The sequence below is a fragment of the Asterias amurensis genome, chromosome 1 (assembly GCF_032118995.1).
Source record: "Asterias amurensis chromosome 1, ASM3211899v1".
Taxonomy (NCBI): Eukaryota; Metazoa; Echinodermata; class Asteroidea; order Forcipulatida; family Asteriidae; genus Asterias; species Asterias amurensis.
In genome coordinates, this window is record NC_092648.1 from 924,411 (window position 1) to 939,583 (window position 15,173).

The 15,173-nt window shown below is 37.4% G+C and overlaps 1 protein-coding gene across 3 annotated transcripts; it reads left to right on the forward strand.

Moving 5' to 3' along the window:
* The first annotated feature begins 1,919 nt into the window (after window positions 1-1,919).
* LOC139941598 (arginine kinase-like) lies at window positions 1,920-14,918 on the forward strand. Of its 3 annotated transcripts, none has more exons than XM_071938172.1 (9): window positions 1,920-2,078; window positions 6,130-6,332; window positions 7,111-7,215; window positions 7,976-8,143; window positions 8,704-8,875; window positions 9,236-9,359; window positions 9,807-10,008; window positions 10,912-11,080; window positions 13,273-14,918. In XM_071938172.1, the coding sequence occupies exons 2-9, from the start codon at window positions 6,155-6,157 to the stop codon at window positions 13,361-13,363; spliced, it is 1,209 nt and encodes a 402-aa protein (XP_071794273.1). In that variant the 5' UTR covers window positions 1,920-2,078; window positions 6,130-6,154; the 3' UTR covers window positions 13,364-14,918. The 3 variants fall into 3 exon arrangements, with proteins under 3 accessions (XP_071794273.1, XP_071794290.1, XP_071794282.1); XM_071938189.1 differs by having other exon boundaries at window positions 1,921-2,078; window positions 10,912-11,089; XM_071938181.1 differs by lacking the exon at window positions 1,920-2,078 and adding an exon at window positions 5,170-5,282.
* The last annotated feature ends 255 nt before the right edge of the window (window positions 14,919-15,173 follow it).

Consider the following 15,173-nt stretch of genomic DNA (forward strand, 5'->3'; position numbering starts at 1 on the left):
AACAAAATGTTATGATGAGTTGTTGCTTCTCTATTTTAATTTTTACCTCAGAAGCAAAGAAGATCATTGGTGCATTTCAGAACAATTTTGAAATGTTGGAACAAAAAGTTGTACACCAATTACAAGGAACACTTTGGAAAGGTAAATATCAGAATATAATGAATCTTATAGAATATTTTGTTATTTATTATTTAATAAATGAAAACCCAAAGGCACAAAAATGTAAAACATTTTGAGATGTTTATTTTGGTCGGTCAAAACATTTTTGTGGAAAACACATTCAAATCTTTACACCTTGACTATTCTTAATGAGTCCGAAAAATATGCCTTCTCACAACCAAAATAGTGAAACAACTAAGTGTATACCCTGGGCTTAAACGGAAGGTACACTATTGGTAATTGTCAAAGACCAGTCTTCTCACTTGGTGTATCCCAACATAAGCATAAAATAACAAGCCTGTGAAAATTTGGGCTCAATCGGTCATCGAAGTTGCGAGAAAATGATGAAAGAAAAAACACCCTTGTTGGACGAATTTGTGTGCTTTCAGATGGGAATAAAATACTTCTAGCTATTAATAAGTCTTTTAATATTTTAGTGAGAAATTACCTCTTTCTCAAAAACTATGTTACTTCAGAGGGAGTCGTTTCCCACAATGTTTTATACTATCAACAGCTCTCCAATGCTCGTTACCAAGTCAGCTTTTAAGTTAATACTTGTTTTGAGTAATTACCGAACGTGTACCTTCCCTTTAACATCACAGAGCTGCTCAAATTGCTTAACAAATTCTACTTACAGGACACTAATCATGGATGGTACATATTTTGCCCAATAACTATATTCTAAAGAGCATAATTTGGTGTGCTTAGTGCTTTTTTGTGAAATTGGTCCTTGGTATTTATTGTATCTGATTGGATTTAGGTCACTATGTTTATAACTGTTTCTCTTGCAAAGGGGCTTTGTGAATATCTAATTAAACTTAAATCCTCTTTAAAGTCACACTGGGTTGAAAATATATGCGTGAATCTAAATGTGTTTTAATTGAATCTCTATTCGACCCTGATGATGAATCTATTGGATTATTATAAAGTGCCTGTCCTCTATTTGTACAGGTACATTTTATTACATTATGAATGTTGTAAATGATTCATAAACCCAGTAGACAGGGGTTGGGTTTAGTGTATGAAATTGTAATATTTACTCAAATTGATGAAAGTCTAAAGCTAGTCGCTATTGACCAACTGAGTGCACAATTTGACTTTAACTGCAACTACAGAAACTTGTTTAGATTACTGAGTTGTTCTTGGTATAATGGTTGTATTTGTTACTTCAATGGTAGCTCTATCAAGTGTAGCTTAGTTTACAAACAGATTACCGTAAGGGTTTCTACTTTCTTATGTGCTTGGTGTATCCATACGTTGCCCAAACAGTAGCCAATTATTCGAGGCCAGTTATTTGGAAAAGACTATATACATAAGCCAAAGGGTAGTGTTGATACAAAAGTTGTCAGGGGTACCACTGTTGAGTGCCGGTGTGTTGTGAGTCGTCTTGGAGACCTAACAATTGGCCTATAATCAATCAAGCACGATGTCCCAAAGCTCTCTGTGGGGTCGGTTAGGTGTTGAATATTCATATAGGTACGTCACTCTGATTTGGAGGTATGAATAAATAACAAGTTAATGAGACGTTAAATCAGTTCATTTCCCTTCCTCTATGGGTCAAACGAGAATTGGAAATAAATACATTTTTAAGTACACGAGTTTGTTAAAACCCCAAGCAGGAAATCTAGCCCATTTTAAATCAAATGGTGTGCTCCCCACTCGTATAGACCTCCTGTGTATACGTACATATTAACACGAACCCGTTATGTACCGGAGCTGCTCAGCTATTCATTGGCCAACGAGCTTCCCTCATTTGCATAAGGTGTGATTGGCATTTACCGTGGCCTGCAAAACAGGCTTCCCCTGCGTCGGTTTGCATCGATGTTCGTCGTCAGCGTATGCCTAGCGATATTAGCATTCAGTCGGGAACACTACTGATAAACGGGCTAGCTCTATACAGACATCCTTAGCATTTACCGGTAAGAATTATTTCATTTTCATATATATTTTTTCCGGAATGATAAAATGCAGCAGATAAGGCCATGGTTAATCTCAATGTGGGTGAGAATTTACGGAGAATATTGAACCTTGCACTTGAGTGACGTTACATTCCATCCTATGGCAAGCGGCGTACAGAATAACACATTGATTGATGTTCATATTTCATGAGTTCGGCGAATCTTACACCTCAAAGGAATACATCTTAATCTTGTTAATCACTAAGAAAGAAACATGATTACATCTTCCTGTTGATGAAATATTATTCAAAGTAATGTAAGACGATAACATTTTCAGCTGTCATCGGTGCAGAACATTGTGTAGGAGAAGGAAATACTAGATTTAGTAGACGTGGAACTATTGGATTATGGCTTTCTATGCACATAGCAGACTACATGAGCGTTGAATAGAGGAAGCGTTGGCCAGCTTTCATTCTCTTTCTTATTATTGATCTCGAAGAATTCCATCTTAAACAGCTGAAAGGTCTCGGCATAATGTGATGTTGTCCCGTATAGCGTGCTATGGTTGTTTCAGTCGGCCAGTTTCATCTTTACATCGCCAAGTGCATAGTATTATAATCAATGGAGTGTGAGTTGTTGTTTGTCACTTCTCTGTTCGCATTCCTCTTCACAGAATAACGGTGTTGTGGTTAAGTTCTTGAAAAGACGATGTCACCTTGGCGTTTTTGAAAAGACCGCCATTTGCAATCCTAGAGCAAAACATAATTTTATTACCTCGTTAAATGTTTGTCGGGTCATAAAAAGTGAGAGACGGTGTTGGAACATAGAATTAGGCCTATACAGTTTTACAGTTTTTAAATTGCAAAACAAATTGTTAATGTCCTGACGTTTCGACCCTAGCAGAGTCTTTCTCGAATGAACAGTTTAATGGCCTGACGTTTATGTGTTTAAATTGCTGGCTTTTGGGCGAGTATTTTTCGTAACGTATTGATTGGTTTTACATCCAATACTTTTTCTCTTGCTAGGAAGCATTTAAAATTCCCGTTTAGTCTAGCTCAATGGTTTTTAATTGCTGTAGTATTATTCTGAAAAATAATGTGTGTATATTTCACTCTCGCATTTGTTTTACATTTTGATTTATTTTTCCTGCTTAGAACTTTTAAAATTCCCGTTTATTCTAGCTGAATGCTTTTTGATTGTTGTAGTATTATTCATTTGTTCAAAATGTGTGAGGGTGCCTTTTATGTGGGTGTTTTACGTCTAGTTTTACGTTTAATTTGCAATTTGTTGATGTCAACCGGCACCGGTGACCTGTACGGGTCCAGTTTCACCCTTGACGCCATTTTAGCGTCTCATATCCATGGAAACATAATAACGTTTAGAGGTCAAGTTGGATCCTCAAACTGTCGGTCACAAAATAGCTTGGTTTGGACTCTCAATCTGGGTTGGCTATGACCTCACGAATTATTAATGTTAATTCGAAGTTTAACCGAGTTGAAAACAAATGATTTGAAGAACAAAAATTTGCGGCTAAAATTATCGATTTACTCATTGCCACAGGTTTTTGTTGTTTGGGTATTTGTTTGTCTGTTCTATAAAACATGTTTGGGAGAGAAAATTATATCTACTATGTTATGCCTTTTTACTTCGTTCTGCTCTGCTGTCTGCAGTGGCGCGGTCATAAAGACAAATCACTATTGTTTTATGGTTTTGGTTTTGGTTTTTTACATTTTCACAATTGGATACGATAGATAAAATGTATGTATACTTCATGTGTAACCTACTTCACCGGTATCCATGCGTAATGAATTTACTATTTTAGTTTATTGTCAAAGAGACTCAACTAAACACGGCTAGTGTGTGTTCAATGCTTCATTCACAACGTGTTTAGACAGTCAATAGTGTAAAATAGCCAGAAGCGAAGTTGGGACAATTACAGGGTCACTATGGGTGCGTTCGTCTAGCTCCTCTGGGTCGACCCCGGTGTGTGGTGTTTTTTTTTTCCAGGACAAACGTGTGCAGATAATGACCCACGTTCGTCCTGGAAAAAAAACCCGCCACACAACGGGGTCGACCCAGGGAAGCTAAACAAACGCACCGTATGTGATCGCTCAATGGGTATTCTTATGGTAAACGGGCATGGCTTGTAGGTCAACAGTGTATTATTCATCACAATCATGAAGCATGGTGGGGTCGATGCAATAACGAGCAGTGTAAATCGACTGTTGGTCGCGTTTTTTGAGACATTGCCAATTCAATTGAACCCAAGGACTTGTTTTCACAACTAGGCTTTTGCTGGTTTAGTTTCGCACTGGTGAACAACTTTAACAATAGGTTCCTATGGTGATGATTGAGTATGACTTTCTCTTGGCCCTATGTGTTGGAAGGCCTGAAGAGAGGGGAACACGTTTATTTTATTTCAGCCACATCCAACAACGCAAGCACCACTAACAGTATGGATAAAAACTGGTAATAACATGAGATAGAACAAAAACACGATCAGCGAACAAACAAGTGACTTAAATAAAAATGCTGAATGATAACCAAATTCCTTCTGGAAAATTATAGTCAGACCTATCTCTGAACTGAAAATCACTTGGTCGGGAGTGGCCTTTTATGTGAGTTTCAGAATTACAAGTTTCGTATTTCGAAAACAACAGCTGGTTAAAAAAGATGACGCGGTAGACAGTAACGTTAATTTGCCGTAACATTGTTGATGTTTTCAACCTCATCAATAGTGTCTGGGTTAATTGATTACTCACTCTCTGACGTACTTGACTTGCTACTTGATCTATGGTTAGATCAAACGAAATAATGAGTGATTCTGGCTAATTGCCGCAAAAAGATCCGGGGAACAAAGCATGTTTTTTAAAAATTAATTTCAATCAGAAATAAGTATGGCTCTTTCGAAACCATGGCTATAGCTCAGCTCAGGCTCGATAGTTATTTTTAAAACCTGTGATTTCGATGGCCGGCTTCAAGCACAGACGAAGCCTGGGCGCAAGCCACAACTGTATTGCTAAAAGGCCCCAAGTTTCCAAAGCCATAAACAGCGCCCTCTGATTGTCACGCCTCAACGAATCCACGCAAGCGCACTGCGTTGAAAATAATTTCGAACGGTCATACCGGCCACGTGTGTGGCACAGATTCATACAACGTGCGTGCAGTTCACTTCGCTAAAGTTTGCTCTCGCTCTCAGCTGGCTTTCTAGCTGGGTGACAGAAAGTAAGTAGGCAAATTAACTCTCTCACAAAGTTTTGTCTATATTGTGAATTTTGTTTTTGAAACCCTGTGCTTCTTTTTTGAACGTCGTCACTTCTGGAAATCCGGCACTTTTGTTTTTCTGTCTTTGCTGTTGTCGAAACGACTGCGAAACGAACAGTATAGGAGAGGTTTGCTTTTCAATCTACGTCATGCAACCATGCGGTTCCGGGCAATCTCGACGAAGAAATCCTTTTCATTTGAGTTCACAGTTCTTGGGAGTTGTGAGAGTTAAAAGATTGTGTGTTTCCGAACTTGCTCTATGCTTCAGTTCGTCGTTTCCAAGTTGCCTGTAAAAATCTTTGGCAATAAATCTTCGTCAAGGCGGCGCTGCTAACCTCGATCCAAAAATGTATTTTGGAGGTGGGCGGCGCGCGCGCGCGACACAACGGATATTATTATTTTGATACAATGTTTTTATACTTTGTAATGGCGTGCATTATTTTCAGCGATGTTGACTAATGGCGTGCGCCATGTTCAACGATGAACACGACCTGCAAACAATCTCTGTTATGGGTTATCAAACGGTACGAAAATAAGGTTTTGAGATTGCTGGCGTGGTCTTTATCAATTTGTTCAAACTTCAATGATGAAAAATCCCTCTTACTAAAATAAAGTTCATTTGGGGGCAATGTCGAAACGTTGGACAGACAATTTTTTTTTTCGTTTGTTTTTGTTTTACTTTATATTTATTTTGTATTTAGTAAACTCAAACTGTTAGTGTTATTGTATCTTATTGTACCACTTTAAACACTCAAAGCATGACATGATTGCAATATTCCTATATTTTTTATTCCCTTTCTCTTTATAGAGGAATCTCAACCACATCATCCGTCATGGCAAGCCTTTTCCAGCAGAAGTATGATGCCGAGAAGGACTACCCAAACTTTACAGGACACAAATCTCTGTTGTCTAAACATCTAACAAAGGATTTGTACACTAAGCTTCGTGATGTACAAACTGAGAGTGGATTCACCATTGATAGAGCCATTCAAAATGGAGTCGACAATGCTGGTGAGTTGTACTAAATAATAAAAGGACAAAAGTGACATTTTTATCACATAAAAAAAAAGGTAACTTTGGATAACTTTGGATAACTTTGCCACCACTTTTTCACTCTAAACAAGAAGAAGGAACAAAACTGACATTGAAATCAAATAAAAACCAGTTGTAATTTCTACTGTAATTTGGCCATTAGCCACGAGTGTAAAAACAGTCAACTAAACTATTGGATAACTTCCTGTATGGCGCCACCACTTTTTTACTCATTTTTATAAAAAAGAGATATCTCATTGAGGTAAATTAGATTTATTTCATATCGAATGAAAAAGTGGTGGCGCCATACGGAAACTTTTCCAAACTATTTATCTATCTATCTATATTTCATCTATCTATATTTCATCTATATATCTATCTTTATTTCATCTATCTATCTATCTATCTAGCATTGGGATAACATCATCTTATTAGTTGTCTGCTGTGTATATAAAATTATAGTGTACGGTATCTTGGATATTTGGTTTGCGGTAACACCATGTGTTCATCTATTTGCCAGGTACAGTTGTACTTTTGCTATGTGTACTAATACAACCGCGAGATAAATTTATCGGAATTGATTTAAGCTGGTATTTTGTGTTCTTTCTTTCCTTTTTCCTTTTACCCAGCACCTTTTCTGGTAGTTACACAAGAAACCTATATTTATATTGTTCATTTTTTAGAAACAAAAAATAAACAACACAAAGTGTTATATTTTAAAGTGTGTTCATATGAAGTTGTTTTGTCCGACCTACAGATTTCCACTTGGGAGTTCTAGCTGGTGATGAGCAAACATACGAAGTGTACAAGGAGCTTTTTGACCCCATCATCCAAGACTACCACAATGGATTCAAACCCTCAGGTATGGAGACACATTTTAGCTACTTAAGGTATATTTGTAATAAACTGTTTCTTTTTTTGTACATTAGTTTCTCTTTGCTGCTTTGTGTTGTAATCAAGCATCTGAAAGCACACAACTTCGTGTGACAAGGGTGTTTTTTTCTTTCATAATTATCTCACAACTTCGACGACCGATTGAGCTAAAATTTTCACAGATTTGTTATTTTATGCATATGTTGAGATACACCAAGTGAGATGACTAGTCTTTGACAGTTACCAATAGTGTCCACTGTCTTTAAGCAAACATGTCAGTGGCGTATCTATACATTTTCGTATGGGGGAGGTGAGGGAGGCATTCTGAAGGCTTCCATTTTGCTCTCTCCCTTTCACCTCACCCCCTCACACCCTCCCCAACCCAGTTTGTTCATGCTATCTATTGAAAGATGGATGATAAAGAAAGCTTGTTCATATATGTATACATGTCAGATGTAAAGCATATCCTGCTGCCATTTAATTGCTATTTTTGTGTGTCTTTTAATGTACAATTTTGTGTACAGATTTGCTATGAAGTGCAACTTTTGAACAAATTATATGTGTTAATGTTTTTTTACTAATACAATGTTTGTACTGAGGGCCTCCATGGAAAACAGTGCTGGGCACTGAAAGGAGTTTACCCTCATTAAATATGATGTAAAATTTTGATGATGAGACTCTTTGAATCTCAATGTGTGAAACAAGATTCAGTCACAAGTTAAATTGTTTTGATTTGGGTTGAATTGCAGATAACCACGTCAAGGATTTGGACCCAGCAAAGCTTGAGGGAGGCCAGCTGGATGAGAAATACGTCATCAGTTCTCGCATCAGGACTGGACGTAATGTCCGAGGCTACGCACTTTCACCCTTTGTTTGCCGCGCTGAGAGACGGCAGGTTGAAAACATTGCTGAACAAGGTGAGTCCATTAATTGTATTTTCTTTTTTGGGGGGTTAAGTGCCTTGCTCGAGGGCGCTAGTGTCATGATCGGGATTCCAACCCACACTCTGCTAATGACAATGATAGGGTTCGGGTTTTTGAACCTAGACCGCTCACCCACTACAAGCCACAAGTTAAGTTCTCATCAAGACTTGAATGTTTGGAAATCAAACATTGACTAGGTTATGTTTATTTTCCCATGGTCTTGAGGAGGACACAGGAAATAAGGAGTCATTTACAACTGAAAATGTTTAAAAAAAGTGAGCTCTAAGGCAAGTAGGATTTGAAACTCTGATTGGTGGAAATACGAAATAGTAAAGGTTTGCGGTAACACCATATAATGATAATCTCTAAATGAGTTGGGGTGGTGGTTCTTAAAAGAACCGTTGGTTTCAACTCGACGTTTCGATCAGTATGCTCTGATTGCTTCTGGAGAAAGCTGGACTCTGATGCTGCATGCTGCAGCTCTAAGGCGCTTACAAGCTATTAGTACATCACAACCAATCTAAAATATTCAACCCATTCCTTTTTATTTACAGCTCTTGCTAAGCTTGGTGGAGAGCTATCAGGCAAATACTATTCCCTGCAGACACTGGGTGAAGCTGACAAACAACAACTGATTGATGATCACTTCTTGTTTGAGAGACCAATCTCCCGCCATTTCACAAGCGGTGGTATGGCACGTGACTTCCCTGATGGCCGTGGCATCTGGTAAGAACTCATTTATGATAATCCACTTTATCCCTGAACCCACTTCCTTCAACTTGAGCCAATTTTAAGATACAATTTGGAACAAGTTTTCGGTAAAAAGAGTTCTTAAAATAGAACAAAATTAATTAAACAGGCAGTAACTCAAGGTTTGTTAAGGTTTTTCCCAGAGTTATTCAGGGTTCAACTTCTAGTTACCTGGAGTTTAACCCGCTTGTTAAATTCTGTAGACTGCAAGACTAATAAACAAATGTTTGCTTTAGAGTTAGAGAGGTTGGCTGCTGCCAGCTTGGTGCTTATGTTCCCTTTTTGTGAGTTACAAAGTTCAGAATGTTAACTTCTATACTTGGTTTGTATCTTTAGGCATACCAATGACAAGCGTTTCTTGGTGTGGGTGAATGAGGAGGATCATCTCCGCATCATCTCCATGAGACAAGGAGGAGACATGAAGGCTGTCTTTGAGCTCTTCTGTGAGGGTCTGAGCAAGGTAAGAACTAGGTCAGATCTTTCAGTCTGCAATTCTGGAGGGCCCCAATAGATCTATATACTTGTGGTTTATGTTTATGTCTCATGAAGGCAACTTTGTGAATGCCTTTCTTCTAGGTGATTAATTGGAACTGGTTGCCTGAAAATTGCCTCATGTGACATGGACGTTGGCAATGTTTTTGGTTCTCATAATGTATGATCAATGTATATATATTTTTTCTTTTTTCATTTGCTTTGGCCATGAGTAATGTGTTGTATAAATAGTTATATTGTGTTATAGATGTTGGACCTATTTCGCATTTTAAAGTGTTCACTAAAATGATTTACTAAATATGCTGTATTTGTATCACTCAGCTTCACCCCAAAAAATCAAAGGAAGTTATGAAACTGACCAGTTGTCATTTATAATGTTTAAGATCTTTAAAGACTATTTTGAATTTTGTTACAGTTTGAGGGTCAAATGGGCAGCCTTGCTGAGCCCAGAGAGTTCATGAGGAATGACCATCTTGGTTTCATTCTGACCTGTCCATCCAACTTGGGTACCGGTGTCCGATGCAGCGTCCACGCTCGCTTCCCACTTCTTGCCAGCGATAAACGCTACGACCTGGACAAGATCTGTCTTGCTCTTAGATTGCAGAAGCGTGGAACAAGTAAGTTGATTCAAATAACTGTCAATTTAATTAAGGTTGGGAATGTAGTGCATTCTGCTCTACCAGCCAGGCTCCTAGTAGATGATACCCATGTCTACATCCTTACAGACTATGAAGGGGATAACCCCTTTTTCAGCCCCAGGAGTAGGTGGAAGTTGATAAAAAAATTATAACTACTTTCTCTTGTGAGCAAAGAAGATAAACTAAAGTTCATTGACTTGAACTTGATTGATTTCGCTTGTGCATTTCTATCTTTATTGATGTTTTTCTTCCTTGTTTCATTCATTGTTCTAACTTTGCTGTTACTGTGTACATTTTGATTGACATCAAACTGACTGTATTTATTTTGTGCAATTACTTCATTTCCTTATTCAATATATCTTGTATTTGAATTCTACATTGTTGCTCTGTTTGACCTATGACTAATGTTTCTTCTTTTAAAGTTGTTTTCTTGATGACTTGTTTCTGATGTATATTTTGTATTGTCCTAAATGTTATTGGTTGTTTTTATGCAAAAGAGCTTCTTAGTTGAATCAGGCCTAGTTAATATGTTTAAGTAAGTCAATGTTTCTTGTATTTTGATTCTACATTATTATTATGCTTGTTTTTCTGTATGACTTATGTTTAATGTTTCTTCTTTTAAAGTTGTTTTCTTGATGACTTGTTATAGTGATTTTATATTGGGTATTGTTTAAAATGTTATTGGTTGTTTTATGCAAAATGGCTTCTTAGTTGAAACAGGCTTAGCTGATATGTTAAAGTAAATAAATAAATAAAAACCCCTAAGGATTTCAATTAATATCTCGTCTTAACATCTCCTAGAGATGATAATTCTACTCCTGTTAAATTTCCATATCTTCTTTGTAACCCAACTCCTAATTCATGAATTTGCTTTGTCTCCAGGCGGTGAATTCACCGAAGCCGTTGGCGGAGTTTACGATATCTCCAACTTGGATCGTCTTGGCACCACTGAGGTTCAACAAGTCCAGTGTGTGATCACCGGTATCAACCTCCTCGTCCAGATGGAGAAATGCCTGGAGAAGGGGGAGCCAATTGATGAACTCCTACCCATGTAAGTAATGTAAGTATAGCTCTTTGATCATCTACCTGCATGGATGGATCAATGGCGTGACGTCGTGTTCTTGGTGTACGTTGTAGAGGAAGGAAGCTGGTGGTGGTGTCGCACATCTTAGTTTGCATGGTATTAACTACACCCTGGTCTAGTTGGTTGTTATGTTGGTACTTATGTGGCTTTTATAGTGTGTAGTTTTTATTCTTGTATAGTTTAGCACTATTAGTAGGGTACAGTAGCAAAATAATGAACTGGGTCCAATATGAGGATCTGCATACCTGGCCTGTGCTTACACCCATAGCACTATGTGCTTTATATTACAGGCAGAAATCCATGGTAAGCAATGAAATAGGAACTTTTGAGACACTGTCGGCAGCAGACATATCAGTCCTTTTGTGCGGCTCTGAGCGTGCTCGCATCAGCTCACTATTGCGCATGTGGGACTGAGCCTGTGCATTATTGTGAAGAAGGACCGTCTAAAAGTCTTCCGTTGGACCCTGGCCTGACAAAAACAAATCTTTGCAGTCAAAATTATTTTGATCTAAAAAGTTTAAAATCACACACCATACACTTTAAATTCAAGTATGGTATCCGTTTCAACACATGCCAAGAAACGTTATGTTCATTTATTTAGACTGATAGTCATTCAGTACATTTCAGTGGCAACTGGTTTCTTATAGGACCATTCTACAACACTCCCAAGGCACATCGCTACAGTCAAATATTAAACACCCCTTCATCCCAACCCGTGTTAGATTTGTTTAACGATTTTCTAATACAAATTACTAGTGGGGTTTAGTTTGGTGTTCTTATATACTCCCTGCATGTGTATAAATCCCTTTTGAATATTGTGATTCAAGTTGAATAACAAATGTATCTTTGATTTGCTGTTTGGTTTCCACTGATCCAAGAGTATTCAACCCTAACAATGAGGGAGTTTTCCCCCTCATTTGATCCTTCTTTTTTTTTGGGATACTAAACTGTTGATCAACTCGATAACATTTAGCCTTGGTTCACAGAGTCAGAGATTAAATGTAAAAGTCACATTAGTATCTCAGTGATTTTGACTGACTATGACTTACTTCATTCGTGAGGACCAACAGAACATTTTAATGAAAGATTTACACAGCTTATCTTGTTAATCTAAAAAGAAACTTAATCTAAAAAGAAACTGTTTGGGGTTTTATCTTTTACTATTCCATAAGTTTTCAAATCTAGTATAAATAGTCATAAGGAATAGTGTAGGCATGCTAGATAAAATAGATACATATTAGATATTAGTGAACATGCTCAATATGAATAATGCAAATAAATATTTCAAATTCTGACAAATTTTGTTTGTGATTAAAAAGAGATAAATGACTCTTTTTATTTAGTGTTGTCGAACCATTCAGCTTGGTATTTCAGGCCTTTGACAAAACAAAGCCATTTTCATTTTGCAAAGTGCACTTTTGTAGGGGACTTAGACTTAGACTTAGGGGCTCCTTTGTAGGGGCATCAAGGCCAAAACCAGGGCAACAGAGACCATCCTCTGTTGCCTCTGTGTAATTCCATATCTGGGCAGTGAAGATACTCAGGTTCCACACATAGGGCACTTCCTCTGGAACATCTTAAATATGATGGGAAACACGAGGCCAAGACCAGGGCCCAATTTCATAGCGCTGCTTAACGGTAAGCAAATTTGCGTGCTTACTGTAGCAGAAAACTTTGCTTAAGCCTTAGCGTATTTCACTGGTTAGCAGAAAAATTGGGCGGCCATATTGCGTGTTGCATTGTGCCGTCATTTATTTTTGTGCGGTAAGCACCGGAAGGTTAGCATGCCTTTTCGTGTGCTTACGGTTAGCAGCGCTATGAAATAGAAATTGCAAAGTAAGCACAAAATCGACCGCTAAGCAGCGCTATGAAATTGGGCCCTGGTCTGGTCAGTGGAGATACTCAAGTTCCACACATAGGGCATTCCTTTGGTACATCTTAAATATGATGGAAAACACCAAGGCCAAAACCAGGGCAACAGAGGCCATAGTGGGTGACCATTTTATCCCGGGCTGGGTGCTCATTTTACTCTTTGATAATTACTATTCACTCTTCACAATGCACTGTATACTGTCCTTGTTGTTTCAGTTTTTCTCTCTTGTCTTTGTTGATTCTCATAAATTATAGACTAATCTATTTTATTCCTTCTGGTTTTCTAGGGGCATAACAGCTGATGAAAACACCAACACCAACAACAGCAGCCGAGCAAAGAGCGGTCAAAAAAAGACAGGAGTCTGCGTAGCACTGTGATCCAAATTTAAATACACTATCCTTAATGACACAGACTGGTAGAGGGCATGAGACTCATAAACGCTAAGCAGCCAGGCTGCTGCTTAGCGCAAATGGCAAGTTTATATATTTGATAATATCTAATGCTTAGTAACTTTATCCACACACTTTGTTTTGGATGAGACGTGCAGCATGCCCTTTCCCAGTCTGTGATGTCCATTCTGCTTCCACTGTTAGATTATTATGACCTGACTTAAAACTAGGTTTGACCCGAGTTTGACCTTAGTTTTCGTTCAAGAAAACAACTACAAACTATTTTTAAGACAATTCAAGCTCAGATTTGAACTATGTCAGCTCTTAAGTCACGTTATAATACTGACCCACCTCATTGGATTTTTATACTTTTTGACAATACAGCAAAGACAAGAACATATCCCCAACTTTCTTTAAGAAGTTTCGTTGTATATAATATTGCTATCAGTTTTTATTTTTTATTACAGAGTGACCCTTTATACGAACTCGTTTGTGTGAATATTAATACTTTAATATATACTTTTCTCATTTGTTGCTTTCCGATAAGGGTCAAACCGAAAACAAAATTTGTTGATTTTGTTCCAATTTAAAAATAACAATTTAAAATGATAAAAGCTGAAATTGTAACCCAGATTATGGAATCTGAACTGTAAGCAATATGGTTTTCCTCTCTATCTTAAAGTGTGTCTAAAATAAAGCAAATTTGAGTTCCAGTGCTATGCAAAAAAAAAGATCTTCAACTAGATTAGAATATTCATGAATATTTATGAGTTAATGATCACAAACTAAAAAACTGACAAAGACTAAGGCTGTTGCTTTGTTTGGCTGTAATTGATATGCTTAATTCATGGGATGATGATAATTTGGGGTTATTTCAGTTAGCTCTAGAAGTGTGTAAAAATTGTGTGTTGTCCTTGATATAAATTATATATGTCAGTATTTGCCGTGTGTTCCATCATTTTTCCATCTGGGGGTATGAAGTTTTGTCATTAAACATGGCAAGTAAGTGCAGACTCTCTATTCGTTATGTAGACTTAAAACCACACAATGTCCTTGAGTTGTTTTAATTAATTTGTCGTTGAGAAGGAATGTTTTTTGAATGGATAGAAACCTGGAGAATTTGCCATTATTCTCAAACAGGATGAAATAATTTCTGATACAAATCTTTTCAAACACACAAAAAGCTGCCATTTGGTAACCAAAAGAAGATGACATCCTTCATGCCATAAACAAGTACATTCCTGTAACTATGTGTCCCAAACTGAAAGATCATTGTACAAATAGGATAACCCATGGCTCAACATAAACCATTATGCTTTGGTTTCTGAAAACTTTAATTAATTTATCCCGATATATGCCGACTAGTTGTACTGATAACTTAAAAATCATGGTTCACATGATCTTTAAGTAAAATATACACGGATTCGTCTGTAATGCATCTATCTTACGGTTGGATACATACATGACGTACATTTGTTAACTAGAATTCCTCTTGCAATGTAAGCATGTGTGATCATAATAAAGTAAGCAACGTTAAACAAAATCTGTTTGGTCCTTGGCTAATAGTACTCTTGTGTGACTTCTCACTTGGACTTGATTGTAAGGCTGTCTTGGGCGTGTACCATCTTAATAATACTACACGTACTAGGTTCTTATATAGCGCTTTATCACACCCCAGGGGCCGATGTCAAAGATCTAAGATTGATCGTAACTGCAAATCAATCGTAGTTGCTTAGTAAAACGTGATGTCACAATACAAATCACTATGGTGAAACTGAAAATTTGTCTTGCGATGAAT